The sequence below is a fragment of the Sceloporus occidentalis genome, unplaced genomic scaffold (assembly GCF_023333645.1).
Source record: "Sceloporus occidentalis isolate IW3139 unplaced genomic scaffold, rSceOcc1.0.p SCAF_2, whole genome shotgun sequence".
In the NCBI taxonomy this organism is placed as follows: Eukaryota; Metazoa; Chordata; class Lepidosauria; order Squamata; family Phrynosomatidae; genus Sceloporus; species Sceloporus occidentalis.
In genome coordinates, this window is record NW_028316982.1 from 171,688,708 (window position 1) to 171,704,080 (window position 15,373).

The 15,373-nt window shown below is 38.2% G+C and overlaps 1 protein-coding gene across 4 annotated transcripts in view; it reads right to left on the bottom strand.

Moving 5' to 3' along the window:
• LOC149319331 (phospholipid-transporting ATPase VA-like) overlaps window positions 1-15,373 on the bottom strand; it is a 170,229-nt gene that overhangs the window by 152,320 nt on the left and 2,536 nt on the right. Inside the window, exon 1 of one of the 4 annotated variants that reach the window (XM_089511492.1) lies at window positions 13,890-13,967. The exons of the other annotated variants lie outside the window; for them this stretch is intronic. Coding sequence (XP_089367618.1) covers window positions 13,890-13,942 — 53 coding nt within the window. The 5' untranslated portion in view covers window positions 13,943-13,967. Of the gene's footprint in view, window positions 1-13,889; window positions 13,968-15,373 lie in introns of those variants that run through there. 4 annotated transcript variants of the gene reach the window in all.

Here is a 15,373-nt window from a genome sequence, read left to right on the forward strand (position 1 = left end):
TGTTTGTTTCCCTATATCTACCATGACACATTACTGTTTGCTGAAAAAAGACAAACCAGCCAAGTACTATGGCTAATCAGATGCTTCATAGCCTCTTCCATGTCCTTGTAGTCTTCAAGAAACTGGAAGAATGAATGATTTAACAACTGCACATTTTAAACTTGGTGGGCCACAAATTGTGTAGGCCTGCTATAAAGGCGTCCCATGTTAGAATAGTTTGGTTGCCCAATATACATTGCTTACAGCTTTCACCAATCCATCAAGGAACAATTCTAGAATGTGGAGCTCATATGCAGTGTAAAAGTCAATTCCTCTCCTTATTTGTTCCCCCACCTCTGCAGTCAGATAAACATACAGAGGCCACATCCATTTAATAAGCCGAAATGCTAAGGACCTTCCAGAACCTACATTATCCCTTTTATCCTCTCTTTGGGCATGTGAGGAATAAGCCAAGACCCTGAATTCTCCTTAAACCCAACACAGGCAACTATTCTTAACTTCCCCCAGAAGTCATGGGGAAGCCAGAATATAAAGCCATAATTCAAAGTTGTTTTTCATATCCTGGCTTGTTTGGAAGTTTTCAATCATCATTACCTGGTTCAGACATCAACAGTTTCCTGGCTTGTTTTCCCATTTGCACAAAGGGAAGAGCAGGGTAGCTCACTATTAATCATCTTTGTTCACTGAAATGAATGCACAATTTGATTGAAGAACAGTTAACTTTAAAAAAAAATCATCAGTATCCTCCCATTGCTCTGCTCATCCTATACTTTTAAACTCAGTCCTGTCTACTCTGGGGTCACTGAGCAAACAAAACAGCTGGCTTTGAAGCCCACAACAGCCAACATTTTTAAGTGTGCTGTTGGCTAGCGCTATATAGCTTTATCAATCCACACAAGAGATGGGAAGAATGTTTGAAAATATTTGAAAAATGGCTGAAAACAGATTTTCTCATGTTAAGGAAAGCTGATGAGAAGAATCTTAGACAGGTGAGATTTTTTGCAGTTTGAGATTTATTTTGTATGAAAAATGCACATGATTTTTTATGTGCAGAGTCTAGAAAATAGCATCCCCTATTAAAATAACATCTGAAAATAGTATAAATACTATTTATACTGCAGGAGGCTTGTTTTCTCCACGTATAATGTATTTTCTGTGCAAATAAACCCAAACAAACTCACATGCATATTTCCCAATCTATGAATAGTCTTCAAATTGTAATTTTAATGACTTTTTACAAGGAGGGAAAAAAATGTAAAATTATCTTGCATGTGAGAATGAAATTTATGAATTTCTGCATTACTAACCTGCACCTTTTATTTAGAATGGAAGGAAAAAAACACTGGCTTTTATGAATTAGAACAAGATCTACATGGGTCCAGAATTGTTAAGGAATACTTATGGGAAACTCCAACTCTGCAGGATACAAGCATGACAGATGAACTAACATTAAAGACCATATCTAGAGCATTTTTTAAAAAGTAGCATTTGCTTCAGGTTTCCCAAAATTCTCTGTGGCCTAACGAAAGCACATTAATTTAATATTTAAACATAACAGGTTTAGAACTAGCACACATAACTCTTGAGAAATTAGGCAGGACCCACCATTGATCTCTGCTGTTTTAATTTTTTACAGTGTCCTGGAGCACGATGGAGTTACTTCAAGAGCCCTGGGGGAAATTTTAAATATGAAGTCTTTTCTTTTATCGTGTGTGTGTGTGTGTGTGTGTGAACCTGAATGGGACTTGCAGAAATAGGAGACCACTTAATATGAAAACACACACAAACACCTGGCATTAGGTTATTTTGGAGCAGGCCAAAATAAAGCTGCTTCGAGTCACTTTGGAGGTATGGTATTTCAATGATACATGAGTCCTAAGAGTCTGGAAGCTGCACCAAAGCTGCACTCCAGTCCTTAGGACTGGAGCGTGGCTTTGGTGCGGCTTTTGGACTCTTAGGACACATGCATCATTGAAATACCATACCTCCAAAGTGACTTGAAGCAGCTTTATTTTGGCCTGTCTGTAACAGGCCATAGTCTCAGGAGGACCTGTTTGTACCAAACATGCTCAGTGGGGCCCAGCAGTGCAGAAAAGAATACTGCAAAGATCATTCTGCTGAATGTCCCTCAAAACTGGAGCTGACCTCCAAGCCTAAGAAACTCCAGTAAATTATACGTAGCTTCTATGCAATCTCCAACTTTCCAACAGTAAAGCTGAAAGAAACCACATGTTAAGTTTTGGAAAAACAAGAAAAGTTTGAATTGTAAGTGAGTAACAGCTGCTGTCTTTATTTTAGATGCTATTACTGCTGCATTGCATCATCTTTCATAGCACTGTCATTGCGATGCTTCTGCCAAATTTAGTCTGTCTGACTTCTGGATGAACACTGCAGCAGCACCTGCATTGTTTAAAAAGGAAAGGGAGGAGGACTGCAGGTTTGCACCAGCTCAAATGCATTGACAAATGCATTTCAAATGCTCTGAGGAGTTATAATTTAGAGTTATCTAGCTAACCTCAAACATCCTTTACTGCTGACACTGCTCTTGTCCATACAGTACTGACACAGTGCCATTGTAAGCAGGTACTGTGACTGCCAGCTTACTCTGTATTCTTTTGAGAACGAATTTGTGCTCTTAAAGAAACCAGTATATCAAGTGATCAACATTTAGGTAAGAAAGCCTAAGGTTCGTGCATAACCATCACTAATCTTTCATAGGAATTCAGCAACATCAGAGAGCAGTGCTCACAGATATTATTTATTAATCACCATCTGCTTTGCTAGTATTAATTTCTGAAGTTACGTGTCTCAAAATGCAGGCCTCTACAACTTGAAACTACTCGAGCCAAACAAAGTCTATCAGTTCATCTATTATGACCTGCTACTTAGTTAACAACACCTCTGTTTCAGCAGTTCCAAATATCCACAGGTCAGCCCTCAATGTGACAGTGGGTTGCACTCACCTTGGTCCCTCACTTCTCAATAGGTAAGGAAGTTCCACCGGGGGGGGGGGGGGGACACACTACTCCTCAACACTTACCTTATCTTCCAGTGTCCTTGCCTGCTTTTATTAGGTCAGCAGACATCAGATCTCTATTTGAAGACACATCAATGAATGCTCAATGAATGTAAGGGAACATGCAGAGCTAGCTATGTTGGCCATTTAGTAAATTCTAACAAAAATCCATGAAGCAGTGATACTTTTATTGGCCAACTGAAATGCACAATATACTTGTTGCAAGCTTTTGAAGCCTCACTACTGTATATACTCATGTATAAGTCTAGAAATTTAGGTCAAAAAATTGACCCCAAAAACTGGAGTTGACTTATCCATGGGTCAATGTAAGTACTGTATCTTAACGCTTATTTAAAAGAAGGAACCATCCCCTGATGAAAAGCAAGAGTATAATACGTGAGGCACCAACCCCCTCTCCTCTGTCATCCATCCAGTGTTAAGAGTAAGCACAAAGAGTTATGTCTGCTGGAATTTTGTAAGTTCTTTGACATTGAGATCCTTTGCTATATGCCCCTAAATTTTACCCTCGACTTATGCACGGGTCATAGCAAAATCCGTAATTTTGCTCCCAAAACTTGCCCTCGACTTATACATGAGGTTGACTTATAGCTGAGTACACACGGTAGTTTCTTCATCAAGCAAGATGTTACATACATACCAAACAGGGGGAAAAATTAGAGATGTTAGTTAGATGCCTGCATTTTCTTGTTTCTGTCCTTAGTTAAGATGGTATGGGGAAAGTATCCTTTGCAGGCTGCCCCCCCTCCTCTGGCCATGCGACAACTGGTCAAAGTCCAAGAAATTTACAGTCCATTTGCATATGTAACCTCTTGCCTGATGAAGAAGCCAGTGGAGCTTCAAAAGCTTGCAAAAAGTATATTGTGCATTTTGGTTGGCAAATAAAGGTATCACTGCTTGGTGGATTTTTGTTTGAATATGTAAGGTAGTGAGAACAATTGCTTTTTTGTTTCATTATGGAGTTCATCACATGTGAAATTTGAACTAAAATCCAGAGCCAATTCGAAGATTTTTGTTTGAATTTATTAACTGGCCGACACAGCTACCCCTGCATGTTTTCTGGATTGTGAAATACCACATTGTAGCTGCAAGATTGGAACCCTGGTGAGTGAGCCAGCGGACTGGGACCTTCAACTGAGGTAAAACAATTTTTGTTCTTCTCAAATATGGACTGGATTGACATGTTTTACCTCTACACCTACCAAAAATGTTTCTGATGCAAAAACATGGAGACTTCTTGAGGAATCCATTGTCCTCTGCCTACAAAGAGGCCTGTGATCTCACATGAATAGAGATATATTGGATTGCAAAAGAGGTGCCCTTGTTGGTATGCAAATGAGCGTTAACATTTCCTGGACTTTGCCCAATTGCCACATGGCCAGAGGAGGAGGGGCCAGCCTGCCAAAGATACCCTTCCCATACCATCTTAACTAAGGATAGAAACAACAAAATTCAGGCATCTTACTAACATCTCTCATTTTTCTCCTCTTTGGTATGTAACATCTTGCATTATGAAGAAGCCAATGGAACTTTGAAATCTTGCAACAAGTATATTGTACATTTCGGTTGGCCAATAAAACTATCACTTCTTGGTAGATTTTTGTTTGAATATGTAAGGGAGTGAGAACAATTGCGTTTTTGTTTCATTATGGAGTTTATCACACATGAAATTTGAACTAAAATCCAGAGCCAATTCGAAGTGAAGGGGAAGCAGAGTCAATTCGAATCCAAGGCAATTCACGTGATTAATTTATCTCACACGAAGAGCGGAATTATGGTCATTCCTGAGGCAAAGCAAAGCGAGTGCAAAATAAATGATCACACCAGTACATACCATGCGGAGTTACCAATTTTGAATTGGCATCCTTCCTAAATACTAAATAAACTAAAAATTCTGAGCTATTTAAAAACAACTATGAAAAAGTGTGGCAGGAAATTAAGACACAATTACGGAAATGGTCGAAATTGAATCTATCTTGGTTGGGAAGGATCTCCACCATAAAAATGAATATCCTACCTAAAATAATGTATCTATTTCAATCGTTACCAATAATACAAAATGACACTCCCTTTAAAACATGAGAAAAAGACCTAACAAATTTTATATGGAATCAGAAGAAGCCGAGAATCAAGATGGAAAACTATGCAAGAAACAAGGGATAAAGGAAGACTGGATATACGAAATCTAAGACTTTACTACTACACATGCTGTCTTGATTGGGTTAAACAATGGATAAGATTGGAAGAGGAAAAAATATTGCAATTGGAAGGGTTCGATTTAATTTACGGATGGCACGCATATATGATGTATGATAAAGTTAAAGTAAATAAGCAATTCAATGATCATTTCATTCGCAGATGTTTATTAAGGATATGGTCAAAATACAAAAACAAATTATTAAGAGGAATACCAAAATGGACATCGACGAACGAAGCTTTTTTTGCTAGAGAAAAATTAAAGCAAGATAATTGGCCTACATATAAAGATCTATTAAAAAAAGAAAAAGGTGAAGAGAAAATCAAATCATTGGAGGAATTAATACAGGAAGGATATGAAAACAATTGGTTTCTATATAGACAAATACATGACAGGTTTAGAACAGATCAAAAGTTGTTTGGATTTGAGAAGGAAGAAACAGAGCTTGGAAAAGTATTAACTTTAGAAAATCAACATACTATCTCCAAACAATACAAAATATTGTTAAGTGTTGAAATGGAGTCTGAACCCATCAAACAATACATGATAAATTGGGCTAGAGATGTTGGTCAGCCTATATTGTTAGAGGAGTGGGGAAAAAATTGGAAAAAAAGAATCAAACATACCTTAAGTTATGGAGTAAGAGAACAATACTACAAGATACAATTTAGATGGTATCTAACACCAGAGAAGGTATCTAAAATATATAAAAATACTAAAGATGTTTGTTGGAACTGTAACAAAAGCTCAGGTACCATGTTTCATATGTGGTGAGGATGTCATCGGGTTAAGAAATTTTGGAAAAAAGTACACAAAGAAATAGAAAGAATGTTAGAGATTACATTGGAGATAGACCCCAAAGTGTTTTTGTTAGGCATGCTGAATGAGGATCTGGAAAAATAATATGGGAAAATTATGTTTTATCTGTTAACCGCTGCAAGATTCATAATTGCAAAAAAATGGAAAAGAAATGATGAATTGACTGTACAAGAATGGCTTCTGAAATGGTATGTATTTATGGAATTAGATAAGTTGACATGTTCATTAAGAGATAAAAGCTTAGAAAGATATAGAACGGAATGGCAACCAGTTATTAATTATCTGAAAATAGAGAAAGGTGAAAATGGAATAATAGCTTTTGATAAATGAAATCTGTATATCAGTTAACAATAAAAGAAAACTAAGTAAGAATAAATGGGAAAAAGAGAGATACCAGGGAAGATATCATGGTATGAGAACAGTAAAGAAATTTAAAGGAAAAAGGGTTTATATTTTCATGTAGAATTCAGTTAAAATTATTACAAGGAAAAAGGTAAATACGAAGGTCATATTTCCCAGGGTGACTGGAGACCAGTAATAATCGCTGTAAAGGAAAGGAAGTTTTTTTTTTACTGTGTTTGTTTTTATGTTTTGTAGGGTTTTAATTGGTTTTAATTGTTAATTGTTGTATTTTTATGATATGATGTATGTTTTACTTGCTGTTGTACACTGCTGTGATCCCTGGAATAGCGGTATAGAAATAAATTAAATTATTATTATTATTATTTATGTGATTGATGTAAGGTGTATATATATGTTTTATGTTCCATGTGGTATGGTTTGTGTACGGAAAATTTTAAATAAAAAAAGAAAAAAATGAATTGGCATCCTTGTGCATGTTCAGTGTGGCTCTGAACGCATCATGAACCTTTGCACTTTTGGGGTGAAGAAGGGGTCCACTGCCTGGTTCCAGTTTCACGTGAATGCTAGCCTCACATGAATAACTGCTTCACATTTCTTCCTCCTTTCTATTTTCCCATCCCTGGCAGCCAAATCCAAACAGGTCCTCCATGTCAGAGCCCCCATCTATTTCAGCCACATCTACATCTATCCTCCTGTCATTCTCCTCATCTATTTCAGCTACAGCTACATCTATTCTTCTGTCATTCTCCTCATCTATTTCAGCTACATTTACATCTATCCTCCTGTCATTCTCCTCATCCATTTCAGCTACATGTACATCTATCCTCCTGTCATTCTCCTCATCCATTTCAGCCACATCTACATCTATCCTCCTCTCATTTGCCTCATCCATTTCAGCTACATCTACATCTATCCTCCGTGTCATTCTCCTCATCCATTTCAGCCACATCTACATCTATCCTCCATGTCAGAGTCTCATCCATTTATTATTATTTAGGAATTTATTATTATTATTTAAAAATTTCTTTCACTGCAAAATAATCAGTGTAGAAGCTGCAGCTTTACTTGTAGGTAAATCCTTGAGAACTGAAGGAGACCCATTTTGGAGGAGTGCAGAAATGATCCGGTTTTCCTTATTCTCCATGCTCCCTAAAATACCACCTTCCTGAATCCAATCCACTCTCCTTCCCTTTGTAACACTTGCCTTCTCTTAGGTTGCACTGGGGAAATAATCTGGTTTAACTCCACTTTAACTGTCCTGGCTCAGTGCCATGGAATTCTGGGAACTGTAGTGTCATGAGACATTGAACCTTCTCTGCCAGAGAACTCAGGTGCCACAGCAAACTAATAAATAATAATAATAATAATAATAATAATAATAATTATTTTGCAGCTTTTCGACTGTGGAACACACTCCCTTGGAGTGTAATGGAGTCTCCTTCCTTGGAAGTTTTTAAGCAGCGGCTGCATGGCCATCTGTCGGGGATGCTTTGATTGGCCAAAATCTCGCTGCTTTGGGTCACTTTGGAGGTACTGTATGCTGTTTAAAGGACACACACATCTTAAGAGGCCAAAAGTTGAGCCAAAACTGTGCTCAGTCCTTAGGAGGAGTGTGGCTTTGGTGTGGCTTCTGGCCTCTTGGGATGCATGCATCATTTAAACAACATACCTCCAAAGTGACCCAAAGCAGCTTTATTTTGGCCTGTCTGTACGGGCCTTGAGTTGCTAGGTATGGGAAGTGCTGTTGGGGGGGGGGGGCATGTAATACTACACTGTATTCTTTTGCTTGGTATGCTCAGCTCTCAAACCACACAGATGGCCATTCAGTCTGTGCTGGCCACAGCACCTTGCCAATTTCCCATGCCATGAGAATATTTCAGACTAATCAAACTATTTTTTTCCTCATCATTCATACCATTCAGAATTTAAATATTAGTGCTCATGGGGCTTTAAAGAAAAGCCTGGGGAAATGGAGCAGAGTCTTTGTTCTGTTTTGCTTCAGAGATCAGAAGTAGACCCAATAAGCAAAAGTTCCACAGGGAAGCAGATTCTAGCAAAACATTAGGAGAATTATTGTAACAGATACTGCTCAGCTGTGAAACAAACAGTTTTTGGAGGTGGTGGATTCACTGTATTTAAGCAGAAACTGGATGAACATCTACCAGAGATGTTGTGATTGCATGTTGCACTAAGCAAGTGTTTGAATTAACTCACTTCCAAGTTTCCTTCAAGCTCTATGATTCACCGAAAGCTGAGAGGTAAGCAATTAATTTTAGAGGTTAAATTAGGTGCAATCGGATCCTCTGACTGAATTGTTATTGTTTTGTGCTTTCAACTAGTTTTCAACTTATGGTGACCCTAAGGTGAACCAATCACAAAGTTTTCTTGGCAAGGTTTGTTCATAGAGAGGTTTGCGTTTGCCTTCTTCTGATTGCATTAAGTATCATAATTTCCTCCTTTCCAGTCTCTAAAAGAAAGAAAGAAAGAAAGAAAGAAAGAAAGAAAGAAAGAAAGATGGAGAAAAATTCAACATGCAATACCAAGCTACTAGTCAAAACAACCTGGTAGGACAAGCAAGGCATTTTAGAAATATCAGAAGTTCAATTAACCAAGATGCTGTTTACACAAGAGATGTTCAAACACAGGGTGATGTAGAGGTCACACTATGTGCTCAGATAACAAGATGTTTCAGATAGCTGGATTAAACTAATGGGGGCTATATGGTACCTTCAAATAAACTTTGTGTTGTTCTTCTGCATTTCTAGAGACTATTCACCCAAGGCTCTCCCTCTGTTAAAATGGTCAAAATTTTCCATTTAGTAATAACTAAATAAGTAAATGTCAGAATATTGTTCTTGCTATACATACCTAATTGCATTAGTTCAAACTTTCAAATGCTGGAACAACTGAGAAAACACGCAAAACTACTATACTTCTGTTCTTAACACAAAACCTAATCTGGATATTCAAGCTTTTTTCAAGGTGAATTTAAACTAAAATAGGGCTCTATAAACAAAAGGAAAAACCAACAAACTTCAGAATTAGTTCAAACCAGAACCAAGCAATTTACAATCTAGCAGGCTAACACATGTATTACAGAGATTTGATCCCAGGACCAGAGTTGGGCCCGTTCTGCACGGGCAAAAAGCATGTGCTCAGCACGCACTAGGGTTAGAAAGGGGCGTCCTTTCCGGACGCCCCTAACCCTAGTACAAGCAGAGCATGTACAAAATGGCGGTGCCCATTCTACATGGGCGCCGCCATCTTGACATAGCGGATGCTTAGCATCTGTACGTCTCGGCACCATTATGACGCCGCAAATGCGCCATTGGTGCTTTGCGGCGTCCCTTTTTGCTGCGTGGAGCAGTCGCGCGGTTTGGCCACTGAGGCTGCTCCGTGCAGCAAATGAGGGCACTTTCCAGACCGCCCTTTTGGGAGGTCTGGAAAGCGCCTTGGTTACAGTCCCTCTTTTTACCAGCCATTCTTTTATGGGGTAAAACTAGAAATCTTGTTTGTTTTAAGACTTTCCTCTGAACTCTGTTTCCACATGGGCTGGACACATGGGCTTGTAAGCAGCAGCTCCAAACACACATATGTGACAGGTATGCAAGGATTTTGAAAGATTCAGTCATCACATGGGGAAAGTCCTTGGTGTTATATTGTGTCTTCTGAAAAGACTACTTTTGAATGATTGATTTAAAATACATGCACAAGTGATTCCCAAGCATCTACAATATGTGGTCCTCCTGATGTTGTGGGACAGGCCAACTAAACCTGCACCTTTAGTTTCTTGGATTTACTTGGAGATACGCAAGCTAAGTTATCTATCCATCTAACATGCTTGTGATCATTCAATGAGGGTATTCACTTATTTCAATAATTATGAGAGTGTTCAGTTAGTTCATGACAGTTACTTGTTGTCCATCACTCTTACTTTCTGAAACAAACAAACAAAAACATTTTTGCTTATTCTGAGCAGCTCTCAACCTGTGAATAGGCTTTCTAAAAGAAAGTATTTGCATGTGTTAGACATCAATGACACCAGTTACACGTCTGCCTATAAATACTCAAGCCACACAGTCATAACTGCAAATGTAAAATCATGACCTTACTTCATTCTGTTCATTTTTCATTCCTCCCAACTGTACTTGTGAAAGCATGAAATTAATAACTGCTTACTTGGATTGCCTCTCTATTTGCATTGTTAGAATTGGAATTGATGAAGGTGGTCTCTCTCATGAGCATCAGTTCTCAACCTGTGGGTCGTGACCCCTTTGGGGGGTGTCAAATGACCCTTTCACAGGGGTCGCCTAAGACCATCAGAAAGCACATATTTCTGATGGTCTTAGGAGCTGAGACACCACAATTTTATGGTTGGGGTCACCACAACATGAGGAACTGTATTAAAGGGTCGCAGCATTAGGAAGGTTGAGAACCACTGCTCAGGAGAGAAAAGGAAGAAAGTAAATTTCTGGCTAAGAGGGTAGAAACCTAGTCGGTAAAAGGTGGCAATCAGAAATGTGCAGATGCGGGAGTGGCAAGAGCCCTGTACCTACTGACTCTTGGTCATACAAAAATTCTGCTACTTGGGGCTGAGGCCACAGTTTCTAACCTGCCACTGCTATGTATCTACTAACATTACTGACTGGAAAGACTAAACAACAACACTCCACTGCTGCTTTTCACTTCACTGTATTAACAAGACATGACGAAATAAGCAAGCTCCAAGGACCTTTCTCCTTCTTCCACTCAAATGTGCTTCTTTCTCATATTCACTCCTTACCACTCTTGCATGTTATTTCTGGCCAAATTTCAGCAAATCTTGTGGTCTCTTCTGACACACCTTAGAATATACAGTCGCTAGATGCAACAAGGCAGCCTGGGCCTTTTATCTGGATTGCTTACACAAACATACCATTTAACTAAATTTGGCAAACTCCTTTTTTAAAAAAAGCTTTTCTACTGATCTTGTTTGTTCTTTTTCCATTTATTATTCCAGTTTTATTTTTTAAAAAATTAGCAGAAAGTCTCAGTATGCTACAGCTTTTATCATTCATATACTGTCTCCTTTCATCGTGAAACTTGTTCCTCTCTATTCGACCAGCATTAAAAATTCACTAAACTATTGATCTGTTTAGGATGGTTGTCATCATTTAGTAACAGATTTTTTTGCACACACCCAGAGAGTTTCTGCTTTAGATTTCAGATGTTGAAAACCACAGCATGCTGTGTCCCCTCCATACAAGAAAGTGAAACAGAATTTCTACTGGGATACTCTCAACTATGTATATATCCAACTGGATGGATGGTTTACACTGCTCCCTTTCTGAAGTACTGGAGTTATACTTCCAGCAGCTTTCTGGAACAAAGAGAGGTGGCAAAAACTTCAAAAGGAAGGAGCAGACAGCCAGATTATAGACAGACAGATACAGATAGATATAATGTCAATGCACTCTTGTAGTTCAGACTTATTACTGCAACCAAAGATGAGGAATGAGCCACAAGACTGGAAAAGTGCTCCCTTTTTCCCTGCCCACAAACCATTTTAACACACATCTCTCACACAGGATATGAAGTGATTATCATCCTGGACCTGAATTCATATCCTCACTTGGCCATGAAATTCATGGGAGAATCTTAAGAAAGTAAGGGTCTCTCTAATCCTAAATAATCCTGCCTCACAGAGTTAATGTGAAGACATCCTGCATCTGTTCCTGACCCCTAAAGCCTCATTTTATGTTAAGGTTGAACTCAGCAACACTATGACTACTACTGTTATTATTATTGTTTCTAAGAGTGAACAGTCTGAACCAGTCCATGGTGGGGGGGTAATGTGACAGGTCCAATGGCTACCTGTGATCAATAATCAATTATTGTCCATTAATCAATTCTTTCAATGACTCTTTCAAAGGTGGAAAAGTCATTATGAACTTTTCTTTTTAAAGATACATCTGTTGAGATCCAGCATAGTGTACTGGTTTCAGTGTTAGACTAGCACTTTCAGAGACCATGGTCTGAATCTCTGCTGGATCATGGCAATTCATTGGATGACCATGGACAAGTCACAGTCTCTCAGCCTCAGAGGAAGGGAATTGTTAAAAAACCTTCTGAACAAATCCTTCTGAGAAAACCTAAGAGTCACCTTAAGGTTGTTGTAAGATGAAAACAACTTGAAGGCAAACAACAACAAACAATCTATCAACTAGTACTGTATCTGAATTTCACATCCTTTTAATCCATGGTATGTAAGGCTGGTTTGTATGGAGCATGTCCTCCATTGTTTCCTGATTTGGACATTGCAAAATAAATAAATAAATGAGCTTTTACAAACAAGGAAATCTTGTATTAAGCCAAACATATAAGGAGAAGAGAAACAGAAAGAAGGAACAATGGAGCATCCCGCCATGCAGTATTACAATGATTCAGCAAACCATAGTTGGTTAAACCACGAATGTGAAGTCTGCACTAGGCTAGCATTTCACAATGAAATTTGTTCACATTGTTTGCCCGCAAGTCATTAAATGAAGAGTAATCAAGAGATCTACACACATATATAGGTCAGATCGTATAGAAGCAAATGCAGCAAAACACCACTAACCCACACTTTGCTAATCTATACAACCTATAATTGAAAAATTAGAATCACCATCTCATTCTGTCTGCTCAGCAAAGATTTAACTGCATATTGCTGTAATGAGGTTTCACATTACCAGGGCAGAATTACTGTACTGCTATAAATATAACCATTTTCAGCAACAAAGTAATCTCAAAGATATATGAATGAAACAATGCATTTCAGACTTAGATATAAAGTTAATTTCATGCTGCATGGGACCAGGGTGGCAACTAATCTTATATAGCTGTGCTATATATTTGGTAATATGGTAATTGGTTAAGTAATGTAATGAGCAAGAAGCCATATAGAAATCTTAGATAAACAACATTAGAAGTCCTTAAAGGAATTGGGATTGATTTTCTCATTTCTAAAATTAGTAGAGGAAATATTTTAGGAATATTAACAGTTGTTAAAAAAGGTTGGGATGACTGAGGATACATAACTGAGAAGGACGATCAAGGCCATGGTTTGGGGAAAATGCAACGTCAAATGTTGTAGTTCTGCTTTAGCTTATATATCAAACCGATGGGGCTTAGGCATGCACAATAATTCAAACGACTGCGATCCAAGAGAATATATTTGTGCCATCCTTATCATGTACCTGGAATAATAATAATAATAATAATAATAATAATAATGCATATGCTGCCCTTTTAACTGGGACTCAGAGCGGCTTACAAGATTAAAATAGTAAAATGAAAAACATAGAAAAATGTTACATTAAAACAGAATTAAATTATTGCAATATTAAAACAGATTGCATAAAAATAAAATATAGTTAAAAAGATAAGGGTGTTTAAAATACTATAAACAAATACAGAATCCAGCCCATTTTTTAAAACCTTGTTTTAAAAGCCTACCTGAAAAGGAAGACCTTTGCCTGCTGGTGGAAGGCCAACAAGGAGGGGGCCATTCTGGCCTCCCTGGGAAGTGAATTCCAGCATCTAGGGGCAACCGTGGAAAAGGCCCTCTCTTGTGTCGCCAACAACCATTCTTGTGATGGGGATGATGGAGAGAAGGGCCTCTCTTGAGGACCTTAGAGCCCAGGCTGGCTCATACAGGGATATAGAGTCTCCAAATAGCCTGTCCGAAGAGGAAGTATGTCTGACTGAGAGCAGTGGAACTTGCTTACTGGAAAGTGGGATTTCAACCATACACTTATTATAGGTATTGAGAAAGCTACTTTATATTGAATCAGACCAGCCGGCCATTGAACCTAGAGTTGTCAGCTCTGACTGGCAGCAATCTTGAGGGGTTCCAAGCAGGATGTTTTCAAGCAGGATATTTTCCTAGGCCTACTAGAAATGCCTAGAAATCCCTAGTGACAGCTCATCCAAGGTCTAACTGGGCCTGGCCCCTAACACAAACCCAAACTCAAACCAATAAAGGCCTCTGACTGAACAGCAATAAACTACAATTAAAGGTGTAAAATGTAAATGCAGTATACCTCATTCAACTGTACATAGTTTTATATAGAAAAAATATAGTATAGAAAACCTATGTTTGTACTTCTTGACTTACCATTTTTTATAAAAAGAAACAAAAACTTTGTAGGGTACAGTAATTAATCACAAGACTAATGTCCAAAAATATATTACAGCCAATTAACACAAGTATTAGCTTAACTTCTGACATCTAATGGAACTGGGTGTATGCAGTGTGGCAAGGAAGAGTGACCAATTCTCCTGGACTATACTTCTAAAATGATCAATTCATCCAAAAGCTTATATAAACTGCAGAACTGCTCAAACCATTCAAGAAAGTGCTCAGGGAGGAGGACATACTTTTCATGTGGAAAACTGTATGAGATAAAGGTTACAATGTGCATCATTTTATAGGAAGTGCACACATACAAATGTGCATGGAGGTGGAAGGGGTGAAATGAAAACAAATACTGCATGTAAGGTAATTAATTGGATAAGAGCAGTCTAGGTGGGAAATATATTATTATAGTGATATACCTATACTTCTTACAGTGAGCCCTTTGTATCCGCTGGGATTTTGTTCCAGGATTCCCCATGGATGCCAAAATCGGTGGATACTTAGGTACCATTAAATACAGCGGCATAGTGAAATGGTGTCCCTTAAATAAAAAGGGGAAATCAAGGTTTGATTTTTAGAATGTATATATATTTTTAAATATTTTCAAGCCATGGATGCTTGAATCAGTGGATAAAATATTTTGTGGATATGGAGAGCTGACTGTAATATTTTTGTGCCAGGGAAAGAGAAGGATGGAGTATTTGAATGCCTATATGTTGCAGAAGATGGTTTGTGGGGAATGATCAGTAGTCAGGGCAGACACAGGAGGCCCCACAAAGCCACCAGGCCTGGCTTGCCACAT